Raw genomic sequence first — 15,106 nt, forward strand, 5'->3', positions numbered from 1 at the left:
TGAACCGGACTGCAGCACACAGTTTAACGTATTAGAACCACAAGGCAAAAAAAGACGGATATATGTATACCTTTGAGTACTTAGGATCCGGCCAGGGGCTTTGGCCTGGGGCGCCATTCGTCGGCGTCCGACTCGGAGTCATTCGTAAAGGAGTTTCTCCCTTTCTTGGACGCTTCCGCCTCTAGATCAGCAGAAGCTGCCCTTTTCTTCTTCTCCCCCTTAGGGGGGTACTGCTCTCTTCCTCCTCCTCTTCCTCTTCGTCAGGGGAGGAGGGAGTTTCGGTGTCCTCGGACATTATGTCCGAAGCACCTTTACGGCGGAGGCCACTCTTGGCCTCCTTGCCCTTCTTCTTGGCCTTCTTTTCCGGTGCCTGGTACGGCGCCGGGACCAGCATCCTCATCAACGGAGGAATATCTGGGTCTTCGGGCAGCGGAGCCGGACAGTGAATCCGTTCCGCTTTCTTCGTCCAGCCCTGCGGAGATAATGGGGAGTTTAAGTATGCTCTTCGGACTTGTAGAGTAAGGTTATCAAGAAGTTACGGGGGTCGCACCATGGGTGCAGTCGTAGCCGAGGTCTTCGGTTGTCTTCGGCCACGACTTCTGGGTTTTGAAAAGCAGCTTCCACATGTCTTCGTGATTTATGTCGAAGAACCGCTACAGGGTCCGGGGACCGGCCGGGTCGAACTCCCACATGAACTCTTGACGCGCCTGACAGGGCAGAATCCGGCGAAAGAGCATCACCTGGATCACGCTGGCGAGGCTGGTATTCTTGTCTACCATGCTCTTGATACGCTTCTGCAGCGTCATCACCTCGTCAGACGACGCCCAGTCCAGGCCCTTGTTGAGCCAAGATGTCAGCCGCATTGGAGGCCCGGACTTGAATTCGGAAGGGGCGGCCCATGTGGAGTCACGAGGTTCCGTGACATAGAACCACTCCTGTTGCCATCCCTTCACGGTCTCCACGAAGGTGCCCTTGGGCCAGGTGACGTTGGGGAGCTTGATCACCATTGCGCCCCCGCAATCCGCGTGCTGACCCTCCACCACTTTCGGCTTCACATTGAAAACCTTGAGCCCCAGGCCGAAGTGGGGGGAGGATGCGGAGGAACGCCTCGCATACGATGATAAACGCCGAAATGTTGAGGAAGGAATTCGGGGCTAGATCATGGAAATCTAACCCGTAGTAAAACATGAGGCCGTGGAAGAAAGGATGAAGGGGAAACCCTAGTCCGCAAAGGAAATGGGGAATGAAAACTACCCTCTCGGTGGGCTTTGGTGTGGGGATGATCTGCTTTTTGGCCGGGAGCCGGTGGGCGATCTCCTCGGCCAGATATCCCGCTTCCCGGAGTTCCTTGATGTTTCTCTCCGTGACGGAGGAAGCCATCCACTTGCCCTGCGCTCCGGATCCGGACATGGCTGGTGTACTTTCTGGAAACAGAGAGGGTTGAAGCTTGGGCGCTGGAGCTTGGGGGCGGATGGGCTGAGGAAGAGGAAGGCGTGGGGTAGAAAGGAGGAACCTTATCTCCTTATAAGGGCAGTGAATATCATGCATCCCCCACGAGCCTTAAAGCTCGCCTATTCCCCAGGGGTCGTGCGAAACGGCACGGTTGGGTTTCCCAAACCCGTATTGATGAGAATCCCGCAATAAGGGGGCACGATCTCTGCTTTGACAAGACGTGTCGCCGGAGGCTGCGTCTCGAAACGCGAAATGGGAGGCCGAAAAACGATTCGAAATAATAAAGTGGCTGGACGTAACGTCTCACTAGTAAAATCATCAGAAGACAGGACTTATTTTCACTTAAAGTATTTTGCCCTTGTGGTTCAGTGTTGTGACTATTGTACAGAGCTGGATATAGTACTGGTGATCCACTACTTTGAAGTGTTTAGAGGAGGAACCCGCCTTGCAATGCCGAAAACAATCTGCGCGCCGGACATATCGTCATTGAAGCCAGGTTCAGGGGCTACTGAGGGGGTCCTGGATTATGGGGTCCTCGGGGGTCCGGGCTATGTGACATGGGCCGGACTGGTGGGCCATGAAGATACAAGACGGAAGACTTTCCCCCGTGTCCGGATGGGACTCTCCTTGGCGTGGAAGGCAAGCTTGGCGTGCGGATATGAAGATTCATTTCTCTGTAAACCGACTCTGTACAACCCTAGCCCCCTCCGGTGTCTATATAAACCGGAGGGTTTAGTCCATAGAGGAAATCATAATCATATTGGCTAGACATCTAGGGTTTAGCCATTACGATCTCGAGGTAGATCAACTCTTGTAACCCATCTCATCAAAGTCAATCAAGCAGGAAGTAGGGTATTACCTCCATCAAGAGGGCCCGAACATGGGTAAACATCGTGTCCCCTGCCTCCTGTTACGCTCGATCCTTAGACGCACAGTTCGGGACCCCCTACCCAAGATCTGCCGGTTTTGACACCGACACCGCTCAAGATCGAAATATCTTTGTCTACCAACTATTGCGGGATCGCCTCCCATCTGGGACGGAGGTGATCAAACAACATGGCCCTAGAGATGGTATGTTCCCCCTCTGTGTTTGTTCCGGAGAGTGGAATACACGTCTTTTCGCTTGCTCGGCGGAGAGGCTGCGTTTGAGCTTTGTTTGTGAGGCTCGGGGGTCCGACTGGGAGGCCCTAGACCTGGCTGGGTTCATCCAAACCCTTGCCAACCAAACCGAAAGGAGAGACGCCTCTTCTGGCTTGTGTTCGCGACGCTAGCTTGGACACTGTGGACGACGCGTAACAAGATGGTTATTCAGCTGGTGTTCCTGGCGCGAGCCTCTGATTCTATCTTCAAATTCCTTGCTTTCTTGCAACACTGGCACCCGTTTTCTCGGCAGCGGAATCGCGATGGCTTGGCTCCATGAAGGATGTGATGACTTCTACAACACGTCATCTAGCTTCGCTCCAAACCTCCTGAGATGTTGGCCACTTGGTGATATCTTTTTCACCTTTTCTTTTTGGTTTTTTAATTGGGTGTATTTATGCCGATGCTTTCATTTCATAATGTAGTGCGTCCACGCTTTTCGAGATTTAACTTTGATCATAAATTTAACCAACATGGGCGACTGCGGAGGGAGCATGACAAATACCTTTGCATTCGTATTTGAAAGATGTTTTCAAAGGTATATTTTTTCAGTAAAATGATTTATGTATTATTGATCTAATTTATGGTCAAAATTGAATCTCGAAAATCGTGGGCTCACTACATTATGAAATGGAGAGAGTAATAGATTTTGATAATTCATTTCAAAAGAAAGAAAATTATGACACCCCACTGTGAGAAACAATTATTGGAAGACCTTCTGGTCCTACTATATCAGTGTGAAAACGGATTTAAGCAACAAAGGTAAGTGGGTGACGGTTAGTTTGAGGTACGTTAATCTTTCTATGAAAGATCATGCTCTTTAGGAGCTTTCTTCCCCTGAGTATATTATAGATCAATATTGACGTACGCGAGTTTTGTGGAGGGCACTAGATCAGCCAGCATAAGAGTTGTTTTCAGGAATCATCTTGGCAATGTCATTTCTTCGTGGGACTTTATTAGGTCGTGTACTGTGTGGATGGAGCGGGACTTTGAGCGTGCCTCGTCGGATTATACATCGGTATTTCTCTCCACAAAACCAATTATTTTTGAAACTGATTGCTCATTTGTGGTATCTTTTCTGGCAAATGAAACAATGGACAGGTCCCCTCTCGTTGATCTAAAAAAGGAAGTGCTGGATTATTATGATTAATCGGCAGGCCAATATGATAGCGCGTGAGATTGCTAAGTTTAGTTTTGATAATAGGTCTGATGGTGTACTTTGTAAAAGTGTTCTGTCCTGCGTGGTAAATTCTGCAACGAACGACTGTAAGAACCATTTAATTAATATATGGAAAGGGGTTTTCAAAAAAAAATTAAACTCCTGTCCAAGTACATTTGCGCGCTAGAAATTTGCAGTCGTCCGAGATGCTAGAAAGTTGCATCGCACGCCTAACTCCCAACCGTATTGTATTGTTGCTCCCCTTCTCCATCACCCGTACGTCAACAATTAGGATCATGACTTGTCGCTAGCAGCACGAACGCACCGCACGGCCGGCCGATCAGAAGAAATTAAAGGGCATGCAGTTGCAGGGGGCAGCTCCCTCTCGCCCCGCGTCGCCCCGCAGGGGCGGCTCAGGCGGAACCCTAAACGCCGCCGCCGCCGCCCCCTCTCCCGCTCGACCCTCTCCGCCGCCGCCCGAGGTACTCACCGGCGCCGCCGCGTGGTACTGGTGAAGGTGGCGACGGGGATCCAGGCATCTCCTCCTCGGGCGGGGAGCCTCGGACCCATGGCGGCGGCCCTGGCTGGTGGCACGCGGGGCAGCTTGGCGGCGGGCGGCGCCGGCGTGGACAGGTGGGCCCCTTCCCTGGCCATGTGGATGACGGGGAGGTGGTGGGCTTCGGCTGCGGCGGCGGTTCTTCGCTGGATGTTGATGGCCATGGTGATGTTCGTCCTCGACCCCGATCTACTCCGATCTGTATCGGATCCGGCCCTTGGTGGCTTCGGTCACCGTTCTTGGGTGCTGGCCTTGCAGATCCGGTGGCTGGAAGGGTTCCGGGGGAATCTCTTGGCCGGCGTGGCGGCCACTCCGATGGCAGTGCCTTTGGGTGTTGCTTCCCTCGTTGGAGGCTTCGGAGAGGACCTCCTTCCTTCCACCCCTCCCAGGAGCTCAGGTGAAAACCTCAGACCCCCCCTGTTCCAAGCAACGACGACACCGTTGCTCGGGGGCTGCTCAAGCGGCGGTGGAAGTGGTAGGGGTTCGGTGTCGACACATGCATTCTGGTCAGCTTCATCTTGGAGGCTGCGGCGACGTAGGCGACGCTCGTCTGGTGGAGCTACTGCCGATGGTCGAGGCATCGTCGGCAGTCTGCGCCATCAGGCTCGGGGTGCTCAGGGGGAAACCTCAGATCTGGGTCTTCCGGATCGGATGATGATGGCGTTCTATCGCTTTCCCTTCTGGGGGCATCGTTTTGGAGCAAGTGCTGGCTGGAGGGATGGTGGAGCGGTGCTTCATCTCACACATTGATGGCGGCGGAGATCGATGGCATGGCGCTGTGGAGACTCGGCGTCCGATGCGCGGAGATGGGCTCGCGCAGGAGGAGGTTGTTGTCTGGCGTCATGGTGACGTCGATGGCAGAGTGGCCAGACAAGGTAGAAGCCTCAATATGATCTAAAGACCTGTGGAAGATGGCGGCGACGACACACGAGTGCGTCTGACCGGATTGTGCCCTAGACCCGGTATGTGGCTCGGCTGGGGCTTCCGAATGAGTTTCGGCTTCCGGCTTTTGATGTTAGGCTTAGGTGAGTGGTTTGGGTAGTGGCCCAGCTAGCACCCCCTCATCATATTGGATAGGAGTAGCGGCATATGTTGCCAAGATGGTGGATTCAGGCACATTGTTGTAATACTTTGTACGGTCCTCGAGAATAATCAATAAAGTGGCCGTATGCATCTCCCAGATGCAGAGGCCGGGGGTCATCCTTCTTTTCTAAAAAAAAATTGCAGTTGCAGGCTCGTCTCTTCTGAGCTAGTGGCTTTACTCAGCAGTAGCACACACGTAGCTCTCGTTCCCAGCCGGAGACCGGCCGTGTCCGGTGGCTCGCTCCTTCTCTGTGTCCTGTTACGATCGATCGAGCTGAACGAATGTGAACTGCATTCTTTGTAGGGCCGAACTGATCGATCGATGCTTGGCTCCTGTGCTGCTGAACTTAAATATTGTTATTATCTGATGTGTACGTGTCCACATATCCAACAAACTTCCAATTTTACACGGTTGTCATATGCGATGTGGCCTGCATGCAGCACTGTTACATACGTATTGTGTTTTTGTACGTTCTTGTGGTTGGATGGATCGGCAGAACTTATCCTTGGTCTGTCATATTTGATGCATGGGTTTTGATTAGTTTAACTGTTTGTATAGGAGAGGTTCTGGGGGGTGGGGGTGTGCAAATGTGGATAGGACGGTCCATACTTCTTTTGTCATAAAAAATTATTCAGACAGGTTCAGATGTTTGAAATCCCGCAAACAGGCACCAAACTGGGGGAGGGAGAGGAGTCCGGACGTCCACCACGTCGGACTCCAACACTGCCGACTCACCAAAACAACCAACCTAGAACCCTTTTCCCCCTACATATGTATCTGTACCCTCGGAGATCGACGTCGCCGCTGTAACACCCTGGCGCTGCTCAGGCCTTGCCGGACCTCTGCCGCTCCAACCAGACGCCTGCCCGAGCTGTCCTACGTCGCCGTTCCACTCTGGATCCCGCCAGCGCCCATGTATCATCCGCCCATGGCGGACGCCACACCCAACACCCAACAAGTGTTTAGCCAAATGCCATCATGCCATGGTACCATGGTCAAAGTGATGTTTTTTCTCTCTACTTTTTTGGTCCATCAAGCCTTTTCGTACGTCATGTTATGTCCCTGGCTCGCTCCAGAAACCAACTTGGCAGGGCATGCTTTGGGCCTTGAGCCGTCACCTACTTCTGGCCGGTCACCTGCTCCAGAACCCCACTAGACTAGGTACATTTTGCGTTTTTATATAAAAATGTAAAAGTATGTGTTACACTAGCTAACACATGTGATCAATCATAGGTTTTGCTCTATTTAGTCGTTAGCTCAGGCGTGTTATATATGTGCACAATCTGCTTTTGCTTTCTCAGGTGGTAGCCATCAACAAGCGGTTTGATTAATTATTCATAGTTCTAACGATGAATGTGGCCCATTGATTAGGTTAAAAATGTAATTAAACAAGGGCAATTCACTTTCACTATCTCTTTCTCTAGGAAGTAGTCATGAGCAAGTTGTTTGACTAAATTAAGAGTTCTAATGATCAATGTGGTCGATTAATAATTAGATTAGGAAAGTATAATTAGTTTCAAATATATTACAAATTATACAAGTCTACCTGTATGGGCGTGTGTATACAGATGCGTCGAGGCTATGTATCTTTGCATCCGAGATAAAGTAGAAAAATACGATACAAACAAGCGAGAAGTATGTGCTTAAGTCATGAAGGTGTGCGTGGGGGAGTCCGATGGGAAGGAGATGCTGGAGGCGAGGACGACATGTGGATGATGGTGTTGGACTGGGAGAGCATTGCGTTGTTGATGTTCAATGACAGGTGCGTTGTGTCGTGTCCGAGCTCGCCATCTTGGGGTGACAACATTTGAACATATTGCTATTAGATGAACACCGCAACCACTATCAACAAGGATGAGAAAGAATATAAGTTGTGACACAGGTGAGATGCCATATTAAAATAAACGATATAGATCATTAGAGCGTCTTGAGTAATGCTTGTTATACTAGGAACATAAGATTTTTTTTCTTCCCATTGCAACGCATAGGCATATGTGCTAGTCTTTCTAAATGATCAAGCCCCGGCAAGCTCTAGCTGCTTCTTTCTCAACTGAATATCCAACGATGACGCCGCTCCACTCCATCGTTCTCCTTGTTTCTGTTCTAGATAAGACATACCTCCATGGATCCTACACATCGCTTCAGGCGCTGCTTTGCATGTCTCTATACAGCCTGAAGCAGCTCATATGGGCCGGCCCATCTAAATCCTACGCTACTGTTTCCTTGCCTAGGTTTTTTTCCTGGTTTGTTTTTCAGTTTATCGGTAGACCAGTTGACTGTTCACCATTGGGAATAAAAATTTCAAAATAATGAAAAAGGTTCACAAATTAAAAATATATATTTGGAATTTTTTTGTAAATTTGCAAAACTTCAAGGATTTAAAAAAAGTCAGACATAACCCAGTTTGGACAAACCCACACAAAAAACCATCGGAAGCTTCAAAAGACTGGTTGGGAAGCTTCCAGAAGCTTCCCATAACCCAAACAAAATCCCGCTATTATCATGGGCCGGCCCATTTGCTAGCAAGGGGGAATCGAGCGTGGGCGCCAGTTAACAGTGTAGCTAGCCTGTAACTGGGGCGCATCTATAGTTTGTTTATAGGGGATGTTGGTTCAACCCAGTAGCCCTGTCGGTTATATTTATTTTCCATTCATTTACTTCATCTTTTTTTATATTTTTTATTTTCTGAAAAATCTTAAATACATAAGTGTTTCACAAATAATTACTTCAGTTTTCTTTAAAAGACGTTTTTGCAGTGCTAAAAGAAGTTGGTAGCATTTAAAAAAATTCAATGCATATTCGTTTTTTTGAAAAACATGTGTTTAAAAAATACTAATCATGTATTTGAAAATGGCAAGCGTATATCAAATAAAATTTCAAAACATCAAAACATGTATTTCAAAAAAATGTTAATCATTGTATTTAAAAAATGTTAAATCATGTATTTAAAAGGTCTACACCAAAACGAACCAACAGGTATGTTCCTCCCTTAGTTCCACAATCTAAAATGTGGACAAACATCAATGTTCAACTTAGAGCCACAATTGAAGTAGCGGTTAGTTAGTTATAAGATAAAAAAAGAGATAATATTTTGAAGTGTCTATAAAAATGAACGCGGTGTATCATGTTCATGTCATATCGACGCCAACACGTGTTAGGATAGCATATATTCTTGCATGCTTAGCGTATTATCTACTCCGATTCTATATGATTTTTAGAATAGATTGATCGATTCGGTTCCATTGTATAGCTGGCAACCTTATCTTTTGTATTACATACTACATATTCTTTGGAATACAACGTTCCGCACATGTGTGGGAAATCTTCTCATACACTTCAGTTTGCACTAATGTAGACTACAATTAATACCGAAGTTCGAGTATGTATGTTCTCCCTTCTCCCACAATCTAAAGTGTGGACAAACATCAATGTTCAACTTAGATCAACAATTGAAAGTGTTCAATACATATGATTACAAATTTACAATGTATTGTTTCAAGCCATATCGCTCGCAAAAATCATTTGTCTGCTTGATGGGTTCTGTCTTTCATCCACTCGATCGATCATCCTGAGGTTGTGCAGTGGACGAAGTAATGTTGATTGATTAGGCAAACCGAGGCAGCATCAGGTGCCAGCCAATGCAAACCACCACTTCCTTTTGCGTTTGAAACGGGTAACGGGAAAGTGAAGAGCCAACCAAGCTCGTTGGGCATCTCTGCAGCTCTTGGTTGTCGCCAACCTAGCTGGTCCTGGAGGGAAACATGTGAAAAACGAAGGACCAGAAGTGGATGGACGAGTATGGATGGAGTGAGGGACAAGTTTCAACATTTTATCATGAGAGGAGAGACGATGATCAGTTTACACTCCCAAAACAACTCCACAAATTTTCACGTTGTTATCAGCATCTCGCATTAGTGGAGACTGGAATGGAATTGCTGCAGGACGAATGGTCTAACATTCGGACTCCACACTCTTCCTGCCCAAGTTCACACCTAAACCTTCCTCCTAAGCCACACTAATGCAAAGCTTCCGTGCCAAAGAAGATACAAGTGATTTCTTTTTTTGTAAAGAAATTAATTTTCACTCAATCGATATATCGAGTTGACGCAACTGCATTGAGCGAATGTCCAGCCTCTGTATAAGATGATGGACACATTCAACACGTCCATAAATGAAATCATATTTTTTATATTTTTTATTGAAAAGAAGGATGACCCCCGACCTCTGCATTTGGAAGATGCATGAAGCCATTTTTATTAATTATTCACAAAAACCTTATAAAGGAGTACATCAGGTAGTCTAAACCCACCATCTTAGCAACATCTGTCACTACTCCTATCCATTTGATGAAAGGTGCCAATAGTTTGAGCCTAATATCAAACAGACGTCGCACAATGCCTAACATCTAAAGCCGGAGTCCTCAACCAAGCCACATACTGGGTTTGGGGCGCAAACCAGTCCGACACACTCTCATAGGTCGTCGCGGCCGTCTTCAGCTGATCCATCTTCAGAGCAGGTACTGACGCAACAACCTTGTCCGGCCTGCCGTCGACGCTCCCACGGCGTCAGACAACGCCTCCTCCCTGCGTGTGTCCATCATCACATATCTATCGCTAAGGCCCTGCTGCGCCACGCCACCGAGAATCCACGTCGTCGATGCGTCACATGGAATGCCGCTCCACCGCTAGGAACCGTACACTGGTCCCACAAGCCAATGCACACCTCCAAGAATGATGCCCCCAAGGAGGGAACGACACAAGTGCGTTGCCGTCATCCGATCGACTGATCTTGGGTTTCCCCCGGAGGTAGCGGAAGAAGTTGGAAGCTTCACCTCGATGATGCCTTCAAGAAGGAAACGACGCCAAGGGCGTCACCATCACCGGCTCCGGCCACCGGCCGGAGACCAGGTTTTCAGCAGGATCCGTCCCATGAGCATCCAACCGACAACATGTGCGCCGCTCAGACCGCCTTCAAAACTCCAGATCTAGCCACCCAGATCTGGCGACCATCTACAACAACACTGTCACCGTGGGAGCCCTGGCACACCAGCCACTGCCTGCGTGTGACACCACTGGAGCCTAACCGTGAGAGCCGCCGAGAGGAATCCCGCGCGCTCGTCACCGTCTCTGATCCGATCCAATCCGGAGCCAAAGTCCGGCGGAGATCCGCCTTGGACAGGGACATCGCCATGCCATGCCGCCGCGAGAGGCCTAGGCTTCACCTGCCACCACCTTCCAAGGCCACCGCCACGGTCCGCCACCGCCATGAAGCCCTCCACGTCGCCGCATCACCCACGCAGGCACCCCACACCGGCGAGCCGCCATGCCCAGGCCCGAGGAGGCCGGCCCGCGCCGCCCCACCGCACGAGGGGAAGATGCCTGCCGGCACCAGTGCCGGTTGGGCTTCGCCTTGCCGCGCCTTTGGGCAGCGGCGAGGGAGGGGAAGGTGGGAGGAGACGACCGGCGGAGCAAGTCTCAAGAAAGCAAGTCTAAGATGGACGTGGTCCTACCCAATAATTGCATGGCCATCCATGATGACAGAAAAATCCCTATGATGTATGCTCTAGTCAGGTAGGCGTCATCATAAAAAAATCATTGTCCTCTGGCCTCTGCAGGCGTACATAGATGAAATTTTTTTTCCTAAAAAATAAAGCCACAATTTTAATGATACGGAAGGACATGCGATGAAACAAAATAGCAACCGAACCCTCGGGCGGGGAACTTTGGTTCCTTGGTGTATACACCTTATATGCGAAAAATAGTAAAGTTCTAAAACTTTATTGAAATGTACTAGCCCTTCTACTGTAGTGGTATAAAAAGTTTGACCAAAGGAAAAACTCATGATATTTTTGGTGGAAAAAGATGAAATCAACACTATAAGGTTATTATTCACACTTATTTTATCCTTGAGATTTTTTTTTTTTGCCTGAAGTCAACGGGAATTTTTTCCATGTAAAACTTTTTTGACCATAGTACAAACATAGATGCCCACATACACTCACCCCTATGAACACCTCCCAAATTCTGAGCCGACACAATATCTTGAGATTGACGAACTCATCATAGGGCACAGACGCCTTCGTAGTCGACGAAAACGCCTCCTCCCATTAAACGAACATCGCCAAAAGGCTGAAATAAATTCAAGAAAATACGAGCATGGGTGTCATGTCTAGCTAAGACTTAAACCCCGGTGAGTTGGTTCCACCACAAGGAAGCTCTCAGTTTGCCTTGGCGAAACTTTTTCCCTGATGGAGCAATTTTTTTACCTTTTCTAAAACTAGTAAAAATTCGCATATCTGTGTATATACACCCGAGTGCCATGGGGTATTTTTCATAGATTAAAATAGCCCGCGAAATAGCCGCGATAGCTGCGCTATAGCTGCCTGGGAGCCTCGCCGCTAAGCTATGGCTGTTGCCGCGAAAACCTCAACATATCCCTCTAAATGGCTAAAAAATCGGTAAAACCCTCCAGAAATCATCTCTCCCACCAGAAAATTTCCGCCATTTGCCGCTATTGCCCGCTATGGCGGCCGCTATAGCTGCTGGGGGAGGCCGCCGCGAAATCATTTCTCCCGCAATTTTAATCCATGGTATTTTTCCCCGAACGCTCTCTATATATAATGGGGTACCGTTACCCCTAGCATTGATCAGATTAGCAAGCAAAGCAACGGCGACCTCCTACTCCTAGATAGCTAGGAATGGCAGACGAGGTAGTAGAGGTAGAAATGGCGGAGTCCCGCAGCAGCAACCGGGGGGCAAAGGCGAAGGCGAAGGCGATGGCGATGGAGGAGGAGCCGTGGGTGAAGCTTATCCGGGAGTCCCTTACCGTGGAGGAGGAGGAGGACGTGGACACCCGCGTGTCCGTGTTCGACGTGCCCAAGCAGCTGCAGGTGCACAAGCCCGAGGCCTACTGCCCCCAGTTCATCGGCCTGGGCCCCTACCACCACCGGCACCCCGAGCTGTACGGCATGGAGCGCTACAAGATCGACGCCGCCCGCCGCGCGCTCAAGCGCCTCCTCTGCGCAGCAGCTGGGCCCAGCCACGACGTCCTCGACGAGCTCGTCAACGAGCTCATGGGCCACGACCTCAAGGTCCGCGCCCACTACCACCGGTACCTCGAGCTGAGTAGGGAGGCGCTCTCGCTGATGATGATCATGGACGGCGCCTTCCTGCTCGAGTTCCTCACGATCCACCACCACACCGCTGCTGAGGGGGAGAGGGAGGGGGAGGGGGCCTCTTCGAGTTGGACCAAGAGGATGGAGCACCTCGTCGACTTGGGCGGGAGCGGGACCGGGAGGAAGTCCGCGCACGGCCTCATTCTCCGCGACATGCTCATGCTCGAGAACCAGATCCCGCTCTTCGTCCTCGCCATGATCAAGGCCAAGTGCTCGTCGGTGTCGGTCGACGAGGCGAGCAGGCGGCTCACTCTCATGGTGACAGAGCTCATGAGGGAGCTCTGTCCGTTTAAGATGGAGGGCCACTTCCCGGAGACCTCATGCGATGTCACCAAGCACGCGCACCTGCTCGAGCTGCTCTACCACCTGGTGGTGCCGGTGGTGCCCACGCCCACCGACACTACCGAGAACGCACACACCACCCCACCGTTTTCCGGCCACATCGTGGAGATGCCGGAACCGGAAGGCGGCGGCCAAGGCCAGGAGAAGCCTTCCGCCTGCACCGGCAACGAGCACGCGATGATGCAATTGTTCGAGTTCATCGCGTTGAAGCTCAAGGGCGGTCGCCTTGGCAAGGTGATGAAGCCGATCGAGCTTGTGGTGAAGGCGCCGTGGAACAAGCTTGCCGGTATACCTGGTGTCGAGTCCTTCATGTCTGCCGACGCCAGCCAGCAAGAGATCACGATCCCATCGGTGTCGGAGCTGGTTAGCTCCGGCGTCAAGTTTAAGCCCACCAGCGGCGACCTGTCCACTGCGTCAACTATCGCCTTCGACCGCAAGACAGCGACGCTCCGCCTCCCCGTGGTGACCCTCGACGGCAACACGGAGGTGGTGCTCCGGAACCTGGTCGCCTACGAGTCATCCGCCGCGTCAGGCCCACTGGTGCTCACCCGGTACACGGAGCTCATGAACGGCATCATCGACACCGACGACGACGTTGCGCTGCTCCGCAAGCGGGGCGTGGTGCTCAACCACATGAAGAAGAGGGACGGCGAGGCGGCCAAGCTGTGGAACGGCATGAGCCGGTCGGTGCAGCACTCCAGGGTGCCGGCCTTGGACAAGGTGATCGAGGAGGTGAACCGCTACTACGACGGTCGGTGGAGCGTCAAGACGAAGCGGTTCATGCGCAAGTACGTGCTCAGCTCATGGAAGATGCTCACCTTCCTCGCCACCATCAGCATGCTGCTGCTCACCACGGTGCAGGCCTTCTGCTCCGTCTACACATGCTACCGATGGTGGTTTGGCGACCTGGTCGCCGTCGTGCCGTCGGACTCGGAGTAGATCTATACACGTGTGTGTTTCTTGATCACGTGAAGTGTGCGACATGATGCTCAAGCTTTTGGTTTGTATGCATCTATAGTTTTTGGTTCTGCGATTGGTAGCGAGACCACGGGCCACCTCTCCCTCCATCCGCCACTTCAGCGAGAGGAGGGGACGGGAACCCTAATGCTTCCCACCGGTAGGAATAGGTTTAGGGTTTGGTCTCTGGTCGTTGAAGACGATACAATGACGTCGCCGTCGACATGGAATAAGTCCTCCCCACCTCATCCTCGTTCTGGAGGTGCTTCATGTTGTTGCCGGGAGGTGTGTGGAGGTTGATGTGTCCCCAGATCTGGTTGCCAGTGTCTGGTTGTTCGTGTGCATGTTTGTCTCGCTAGCGTTGTCCCCCGGAGCGGATGGCGTGATTGTGCATCTTGCTCCTCCGGCTCCTCCCAGCTCCATCTGCCTGGATCTAGGACGTTCTCAAGGCCCTCCTTGGAGTGGCAATTTACGCTGCACATTGCAGCCACCAGAATTTTCTGGTCCACGTCGAGGACTTCCCGACCACTGAAATAATGTTATTCATGCTCTCGTGGTGATCCCGAGGTCCAGAGGCAGCACCAAGCTCTGCTCATGGCACGTCGTCGAGTATGCAGGGAAGAAGGGTTTAGAATCTAGATGGACTTGGATATATTTTTCATTTTCTTGAAGGATGTTCTTGTAATGGTTTGTTCTACTTAATATATATATGGCATTTGGCATTTCCACAAAAACTATTCCCTGCTCAACTCATTAGGATATTAAGAGCCTGTTCGGCAGCTCTCCAGCTCCGCTCCTGGAGCGGCCCGCAGCGTATTTCTGAGAGTTGCCAAAGTGGCGCTCCGTCTGCTCCTAATATTCCGCGGAGCTGGACGATTCCCCAACAGGGCCTAACTTCAGTTTGTGATAAACATTACTTCCTCCATTCCTTTATAAGGGAATGGAGGGAGTACCATGGATTAGGCCTTCAGGGATTTGACCTCCAGTGGCGAGACAACCAACGCCCATCACCAAGGTTGGACATGAGTCGACTAGAGCCAAGCAATTGTCAACTTTTAAGTGAGGGCACGTTAAATGCCTAGAGTTCCTTTGCCTCCCGATGGCGCTGCTGCCGGTCCGCCTCGTCTCCAGTTGCCTTAGGGCCATTGGCTGCGCGAGGTAGATCCTGACCCTTGCCGGCAGGAGGGCTATGTTTCTAGATGCTCCTTCGAGTTTTATTATGGTTTATGTCCTGCTCAGGAA

The 15,106-nt window shown here is 50.6% G+C and overlaps 1 protein-coding gene across 1 annotated transcript; it reads left to right on the forward strand.

Moving 5' to 3' along the window:
• The first annotated feature begins 11,978 nt into the window (after nt 1-11,978).
• On the forward strand, nt 11,979-14,585 carry LOC123170324 (putative UPF0481 protein At3g02645). The gene has a single exon (XM_044588174.1). The coding sequence runs from the start codon at nt 12,089-12,091 to the stop codon at nt 13,844-13,846; it is 1,758 nt and encodes a 585-aa protein (XP_044444109.1). The 5' UTR covers nt 11,979-12,088; the 3' UTR covers nt 13,847-14,585.
• The last annotated feature ends 521 nt before the right edge of the window (nt 14,586-15,106 follow it).

Source organism: Triticum aestivum, chromosome 7D (assembly GCF_018294505.1).
Source record: "Triticum aestivum cultivar Chinese Spring chromosome 7D, IWGSC CS RefSeq v2.1, whole genome shotgun sequence".
Taxonomy (NCBI): Eukaryota; Viridiplantae; Streptophyta; class Magnoliopsida; order Poales; family Poaceae; genus Triticum; species Triticum aestivum.